Source organism: Thamnophis elegans, chromosome 1 (genome assembly GCF_009769535.1).
Source record: "Thamnophis elegans isolate rThaEle1 chromosome 1, rThaEle1.pri, whole genome shotgun sequence".
In the NCBI taxonomy this organism is placed as follows: domain Eukaryota; kingdom Metazoa; phylum Chordata; class Lepidosauria; order Squamata; family Colubridae; genus Thamnophis; species Thamnophis elegans.
Genome location: NC_045541.1, coordinates 178488165 through 178496833, shown reverse-complemented (window position 1 = coordinate 178496833; position 8669 = coordinate 178488165). Strand labels below are relative to the sequence as shown.

General features: G+C 44.6%; 1 protein-coding gene across 1 annotated transcript in view; it reads left to right on the top strand.

Annotated features, from left to right (window-relative positions):
• The first annotated feature begins 5653 nt into the window (after nucleotides 1–5653).
• Nucleotides 5654–8669, top strand: part of LOC116516457 (lysine-specific demethylase 4B-like) — a 175515-nt gene continuing 172499 nt past the window's right edge. Inside the window, exon 1 of the mRNA XM_032228978.1 lies at nucleotides 5654–5782. Coding sequence (XP_032084869.1) covers nucleotides 5697–5782 — 86 coding nt within the window. The 5' untranslated portion in view covers nucleotides 5654–5696. The remainder of the gene's footprint in view (nucleotides 5783–8669) is intronic.

Here is an 8669-nt window from a genome sequence, read left to right as displayed (position 1 = left end):
AAACTGTCAGGGGGCAATGTGAATTCTTCAGTCAGGTCTGGACTTTAAAATATAGACAATTAATGTCCTCACAGTAAATTTCCACTGTTAGTTTTAAGATTCTGGTGGGGATCTGCATTGTGGATTTCTCACAACCCCCCCCCCCCAAAGATTGCTTTAGAAATATCAAGGCCACTTACAGGTAATCCTTGAATTATGCCCACAATTGGCACCTGAACTTTCATTACTTAAGTAATGCCATTGTTTGCCACGGTGGTGAAGCAACTCATGGGGTCCTTAAGCGAATCTGGCTTTTCCCTTTGACTTTACCTGTTGAAAACCTCATGGGAAGGTCATATAGAGTGAACAGATGACCCCAGCAACTGCATCAGTCATAAATTCCTGCTGGTTGCCAGGCAACTGAATTACGACCACAAAGACCCTATTGATAGTCATAAGTGTGAGAACTGATCATAGTCAATTTCCAGTGCTGTTGTAACTGGTCGTTAAGTTGTTGTACATCGAGGACTAGTGGTACAAAGCATCTCTTTATAAAAATGCTATTTGGTATCCTATCTGACACTTTCCCCACTAAATACAAGTTGTCCTCGACTTACGACCACAGCTGAGCCCAAAATGTCGTGTGCCAGGGTGAAACATTCTTCAGTGAGTTTTGCCTCCTTTTATGATTTTTCTTGCCATTTCGTTAAGTGGATCCCTGCCGTTCTTAAGTGAATAAACACTGTGTTAAGTGAATCCCTATGGACTTTGCTTGTTGGAAGGTTGCAAAAAGGGGATCGAATGACCCCAGGATGTTTCAACTGTCATAAATGTGAATCAGTTGCCAAGCATCTTGATTCTGATTACATGACCATAGATATGCTGCAATGTTGTAAGTGTGAAAAAACGGTGCATAAGTCCCTTTTTTCAGTGTCGTCATAACTTCGAAGGGTCAAGGACTACCTATATACACTCTGCCTTTGTTACATTTGTTTTGAAGCGCAAAGGAGTGCCATTCTGAGTAAAAAGCCTTGACTGCACTGTCTCTTTTTTAAAAGTACAAAATCAAGCAAGAGAGACAAACAAGGGATGTCTCTGGTTACACACTGGGGGGGGGTCAAATTGAGGGTTCTAGCAGTGGCTCATATTTTGTTTTCAGCATAGTTTAATAAACAAATCACAGTTCACCCGTTTCACATAATTACCCTTAATTCTCCTTTTAAAAACCCCCAAAGCTTAAATGAACCACATGATGCCTCTGCGTAATGCATCAGTGTAAATGTGTGTGCGTGCATGCTTGCTTTGAATACATTGAGTACAAGTGCACTGGAACACATCTGTCAGGTTTTTCTGTTTTCTGGTTTTTTTTTCCTCCAAAATTGTTTTTTCGTTTGGCAATTTAGGGCTGCTTTGGCACACATTTACAGAGAACAAAATTGAGCGCGCTTTAAGAAAAAGGGAGACCCTGGTTCTTCGTTAAAACGGGTCAAATAACTCATTTCAGTACATTTTCCACTGGGATTTGGGTATTGATAAAAGCTTTGGAGGATATGTTTCCTTGTCCACTCATGTGTACTAATTAATTTCACTATAGGTAAGGTGACAAGAGAGGGTTTAATTAGCTCCCAGACCGTTTTAGACAGCAGATGCAGTCAAAGCTGCCCTTCTGGGGCTTTTAATGCTGCTATATTTTTTGGGGACAAACAAGAATTCCCTTTCCTACAGAGAAAATCTCTTGTAGGTGAGTAGAAAATAGGAATAGGAAAAAGTCCTTGGATTTCATGCTACAGGTAACTACCACCACAATTGAGTTCGAAATTTCTGTTGCTAAGCAAGGCAGTTGTTTAAGTGAATTTTTTCCCATTTTACGACCTTTTTTGGCCACAGTTGTTAAGTTAGAAGCATGATGGTGAAGTGAATCTGGCTTCCCAATTGAGATGGTTAGACATTATAAGACATGAATAAAGTTAGGGACACAGATTCTAAGAGGGAGAAGGCAGCAAAGGCATTCAAAAGCCCAACCCAAAGAGGAAAACATCAGAGGCCACAGCAGAGATCCCAAAGCGATCTTACTCCTCAAGCAGATTGAGTTTCTGGCGAAGATCTAGAGTAAAACACACTTGGGTGCTAGAAACAGGAAGTCTAGGAGATGTGCTAAGAATCCTTCCCTTTAGTTCATTTGTTCTCATGAAACGTGATCTAGTCAAGAAACAAATTGTTCTCCACCTTCACAGGTGATCCCTCCCAGGAATGGAAGCCCCGGAAGAGTTATGATGACATCGACAGCATGGTGATCCCTGCTCCCATTCAGCAGGTGGTGAATGGCCAGTCTGGTCTCTTCACCCCAGTACAATATGTCAGAAGAAACCCATGGAGGTTGGAGAGTATCGGCGCGTGGCTAATAGTGAGAAGTACGTACATCTACGGTTAAGACTGTCTTGGCTTTTAACTAAACAAAGCATGGAGATTCTTTTCATTTTTGTAGTAAAAGTATACAGAAAAACACAGGCTTGTTTCCTCACGTTAATGACTATGTTTCTCACTCCCCCCCCCCCCCCCCCCCGGGTCGCATTGAGCTTCCTCCGTGTCACATTCTCCGAGGCTTTTATTGACTACCCGTCAACATCATTTTATAGAATAGAGTTGGCAAGGTGGTGTTTTTTCTGCGCTCAGAGTGAACTAAATAAATTGTCCCTACATTTATTAGGGTGTTAAATGATGTGGCCCACAGCCCATTTCATCAGAAGGGAGCTCAATTTTGGTTTACAAAAAAAAAAAAAGGGTATTGCCAGTTCTTAATTTTGCTTTTCCTTACCAGGTACTGCACTCAGCGTCATCAGGATTTTGATGATCTGGAACGCAAATACTGGAAGAATTTGACTTTTGTCTCCCCTATATATGGGGCGGATATCAGTGGCTCACTGTATGATTCGGTAAGTCCCTGTGAAATAAAATTGGAGCATATGTACAATGCCGATTTACCATATTTTTCAGAGTATAAGATGCACTCCCCGCCCCCCCCCCCAAAGGGGGTGAAATGCCTGTGTGTCTTATACGCCAAATATTGCGGGGTGTGCAGCGCAGACCAGCTGTTCTAGAATGGGCTGCGGGAAGCCGCGGCAAATGGCCATGGCAAATGGGCGGCTTCAAATGGGCCACGCTGGACAGGCAGCGAAACGGGGCCACGGTGAATGGGCAGCAGTGGCTGCGAACATGCCGCAGCAGGGAATGGATGCGGCAAAACAAGCTGGATGAATACCGATTGATGCTGGGAAATAGAGGCAGATATAGAGCAGATTCCCCAAAAGTTTTCCTTCCCAAAAGCTACGTGCATCTTATAGTCCAGAGCATCTTATAGTCTGAAAAATTTGGTAGATAACATTGGAACAGGTTAAATTATACTGGAATTATAAATTAATGGTACTGTTGAGGACTACTGGTGTCACTACGTATAATTCTTCCAACAAACTTGCAACTGTTGTGATTGCTCTGCAGGTTCTTAGTCATCAAGGTCATGGTTGTCCCAAAGGGGCTATTTTTTTCCCCAAGAGGCAACTGGACTTTGTTTTTTCTTTGAAGACTTTGAGCTTCTCCTCCAAGAAGCTTCTTCAGCTCTAACTGGATGGTGGGGAATGGAAGGATTTATGCTCCCTGCAGACAGCTGGTCATTTCTGTTCTTTGAGAGAGTCAGGAATATGAATGGATTTTCCAGAAAAATTGCAGACTACAGGAACCATTTGTGCGTCCAGTTTGAGATGCAACCAACACAGACACAACCCCAACAGCCTGCGCCTGTGTTCAACAGTGAAGGGACGCAGGGCAGAAAACATCCAGCAGCCAAGGAGGCTCCATACCTGTTTACACCATTCACATGACCCCCAGGACACAGACAAACCTCCAAGAGGCCTCAATGACCCTTTAAAAGGATGCAAATGACCAGCTGTCTGCAAGATTCAAGATTTAAGATTTAATGAATTTGTATGCCGCCCAATCCCGAAGGACTCCGGGCGGCTTACATAAAAACAGTTTTAAAAAACTAAAAAAAAATTAAAATACAACGACAAGCAAGTTAAAAGAACACCAACATGCACTCAACCTTAGTGGGCTGGAACTCAATCAAGGATCAACAGCCCCTGCCGGAATAGCCGGGTCTTAGTGGACTTTCGGAAGGCCGAAAGGAGCATAAATCCTTCCATTCCCTGCCATCCAGTCAGAGTTGAAGAAGCTTCTTGGAGGAGAAGTGAAGCGTCTTCACAAGAAAAGACATCCAGGTGCCTCCTAGGGAAAAAAGCACTTTGTGGTGCTGTGGTGATTAATTGTTTGAAAGTTTCAAAGTGTCCTTGTCCTATAAGCACAATTAGAACAAGAATGTCCATTGCTAAGCAAAGTGGTGATTAACAGAGTCTCACCTGATTTTATGGCCATTCTAGCCACGGTTGTTAAACAGATCCCTGCCCCTTGTTAAGGGAGTCAGGTGGTTTTTAGGCAAACCCTGCCCCCCCCCCCCCCAATTGACTTTGAAGTCACATTTGGGGTCTTCCCAAATGGTGATCGTGTGATCCTGGGATGCTGCGACTATTGTAATAAATGCTGGTTGGCAAGTTTGATCATGTGACTGGGGATCCTATGGCAGCCGTAAGAGTGAGGACTGGGTAGAGGTCACTTTTTCTCGTGCTTTTGTAACTTTGAAGAGTTGCTAAACAAATAGCTGTAATTTGAGGACTACCTGTCAATATCCCTGAAAGGGATTTTAGATTTCTAGGGATTTTATGGCCGGGGCCTTTGAAGGCAAACCCTTGTTGATAGCCATGTCTGTATCACAGGTCGTCCTCGACTTAAAAACAGTTCATTTAGTGGCCGTTCAAAGTTACAACAATGCTGAAGAAAAGTGACGTAATGACCGTTTTTTACACTTGCGACTCTAGCAAGTATCCTCGTGGCCAATTGATCAAAATTCGGAGACTTGGCAATTGGTTCATATTTACGACGGTTGCTGTATCCCGGGGTCATGTGATCCCCCTTTTGCATTGTTCTGACAAGCAGAGTCAATGGGGAAGCCAGATTCACGTAACAACCGGGTTGCTGGCTTTACAACTGCGGGGATTCACTGAACGACGGTGGCGAGGAAAGGTTGTAAAATGGGGCAGATCCATAAATTTTGGGCTCAATTGCGGTCGGGAACCACCTGTATTCTTAACATAAACTGTGCTTGGCTGGCTTTCAGTCAGAATTTTTCTCTTCTCTTTCTCCTCCTCCTCGTTCCAATTTCTCTGTGTTATTTTTAGAAAAGCGCTTTTCATTTTTGTTCCATCTGTGAATTGAATCTTAAAAGTTGTGGTAAACAGGTTTTAGACAGCCGGCGGGAAGCCCGTGTAATAGCGGGCGTTTGAGTCTGTTTTGTTCTCAAGAGCTGCTCCGTGGGGCTATGAGATGTCTGGTGCCCTGCTGTTTTGCAAGAGCTGCTCCTGCCAGATGTTTTCCCTTCTGAGGCCGCCTGTGAAAAGTGACCGCAAAGCGCCCCCTTCCTGTGTGGGGAATGGAAGGAGCACTGGCTTCGTCCTTTGACTGTCTAGATTTATTTTCTCCCCCTTCCTCCCCCTCCCCCCAGGATGTGGAAGAGTGGAATTATTGGGAATTTGAACACTCTCCTTGATATGGTGGAACGTCAGTGGGGATTATCATAGAAGGCCGTGAACACCCCCTACCTCTACTTTGGGATGTGGAAGACCACGTTTGCGTGGCATACGGAGGACATGGATCTCTACAGCATCAACTACCTGCATTTTGGAGAGCCTAAATCATGGTAAGTGTGTGATGATGGATATTTAATAGGTATGTGACAAATGATAGAAGAGAATATTTGTAGCCCAGGGTTGAATTGTGGGGTCCTTGGTGCTCTCTGTGCTTGCTTGTTTTCTTGCAGACGTTTCATTGCCATGCTAGGTAACATCATCAGTGCTAGAAGGGAGGGGGAATTATTGTTGAGTAGAATAAGACGGCGGGCTGTGGACTCCTTGGTGCTCTCTGAAGTTGGTTGTTTGTTTACCGACGTTTCGTGACGCAATTAAGTAACATCATCATGCTAGAAAGGGAGTAGGGTTGAGGAGAGGAGCGGAAGGAGGAAGAAATGGACAAGGGAAGGAGGAGCAGGAGAAGGACAAGGACAACTGTGGGGTCCTGGTGCTCTTTGAGTGCAGAGGTTGTCTTGCAGACATTTCATTACCATGCTAGTAACATCATCAGTGTTAGAAGGGTTGTGGAGTGGAGGAGGACAGGGTCTTCTTGCTAGTTCCTTGATTAGCATGGCAGCCTAACAGGGCAAACCACAACATATAAGCAAAGACCAAACCCCACTCCCTTTTAGCACCGATGATGTTACCTAGTTTGGGTCACGAACCACCAACAAGAAAGCCACCAGCTCAGAGAACACCATGTGGAAAATGCATAAACTCTTCTGTTCACCTAAGTGCTAATGTTGCTTTTCTCTCTGCCTGAATTGAAACATGCATGTTTAAGGGTTTTGTTTCTTAAGGGAATGGGGGCTGTTTCCTTCTGCGAGTGAGATGGGCAGTTTTTTGTCCTATGCGCCAAACAAACGGCTACTTTCGGGGTGGGCAGGTGGGATCCTACTGTTTAACAACCAGTTTGCTGAGTGTGTGCACACAGTTTGACAGAGAAATCACCTACCGCATTACTGCTGGGGACAGCAATTCATTCTGCTGCACCTATCACCTATGGGCTTTAGAAAAGGGAATATTGATTAGTATAGCGCAGGGGAGGATGGGCAATAGTCGGACTTACCGGTTCGCCCAAACCAGTTTGAACTGGTAGAATCCCACCTCTGGCTACTTTTGCCTGACAGTGGAGTGTCTTGGGATTAAGGAAACAACAGGAAGACCAGGAATAGAGAAGAAGGAGAGGAAAAAAGACCATGGATTTGGGTCAGTGGGATGAGTGAAGATATTCTCAGTGGCAGCTGCTGCTAACAGGAAGAAAAATGGGACCAGACAGGACATCTGATTTGGCTGCATTGGGAATTGGGGAAGGGAGAGTGAGGCCAGCAAGACCCAACCTCATTTTACTGGTCCTATCCGGGGTTTATTTTGCCTTATCTGAAACCCAAAACAACCGCAGGGTTTCTGTTACTTTTCATTTCTGTTGAACCATCACATCTGAAAATAGTTGGTCCTATCCTCACCATGTCATGGTTCCAAGTAATGCTCCCAACCAATTCAAGGCTCGCAGGCCTCTGAGGCTTCCTCGAAGATCCTGTTTATTGGGTACATCATATCGGTACGGTTGGTTGTGACCAATAAACAGGATTTTTGGGAAGCCAAGGCCTCAGAGTGTTGAATTGGTTGGGACATCACTCAGAACCATGATACGCTGAGTTATTTTTTTGTTTTGTTTCATGCATATCTCTCATATTTAATCTTTGAAAGAAACCAGACAATCACAAGCTGATGTGTTGGTAGTTGCTAGATTTTTCTGTACTAAGAAAGAAAGAAAATTCACATACCTATTAAAATTGGTGGGCTTCACCAAACAAGTGTGCCCAGTCTTTTGTCAGAGGGAGGGAAAGAGGCTTAGGCCCTGGGGCAACTGAAATGCCAGGGAAAACTCCCCAAATTCACTGTGTTTGGAAAAGGGTTGCCCTGAAGCCAAGGTTTCAGAAGAGATTCCTTCACTTCAACTGCTCTGTGTTCTAATCTCCCCTTTGCATAGCTTTTGTTCTGAATTGTCAAAGTACCTTCAGGGCAAGCCAGTGACATAAAAGGAAGTAAAATGGTATCTGTTAGTACTTAACAGTTGTGCTAAAAAAAAGAGGGGGAGCATTTTAAAAGCCTATGAAACTTGTTTCATAAGTATGCATGCAAATAGAAGATAAATTTGGCTCTTGATAAGCTTCCTTTCTTCTGCTCTAAACAATCTTTATCTGGGCTGTTCTCGCCTTGTTCTGGGGTGGCTGACAACAAGGGGCCTCTGCAGAAGGTTGTGTCCCAAGGGTTTTCCAGAAAGGGTGTGAATCCTTACTTTGCTTTCTCCCATTTCCCTTTTTTGTTCACCCCACAGACATAACTCATTTTGACCTATGAACCTTTGTGGGAAGATAAAGAGGGTAAGCCATGCTGGGGGAGCCACTAATCCAGTCAGAATTTCCTTTTTTGGAGATTCCGAAACTCAGTCTCCTTAAAAAGGGTCAGAAGTGCAAAAATGGTCCTAAGTCACCCTTTTCAGTGCCCTTGTAACTTTGAAACCGGAGTGAACCAGATTTCTCTGCGTTATCAGATCACGTAGTTTCATCACGAAGCACAGCTAGTTACATTATAAATAACTCAAGATGGTGAGCATCCCTAATATTCCCTCCTCCTCTTTTTTCCCCACAACAACAACCTTGTGAGGTGGGTTAGACTGAGACAGAATGACCGGCCCAAAGTCACCCAGCCAGTTTTGGTACCTAAGGCAGGACTAGAACTCACAGCCTCCTGGTTTCTAGGCCACAACCTTAATCCCTAGACCAGCGCCCCCCCCTTTTTTGGGGGGGCACTAGGGGCCAGCTCCGTGGAGAGAGATTTCTGCAGACCGGAGGGAGCTGTGATTTCTTGTATTGCCTGCATCCCGTGGATGGGGCTTCACTTGTTTGGTGGCCTGGTTTCTGGCATGCCGTGGACCGGTGCCGGACCACGGAA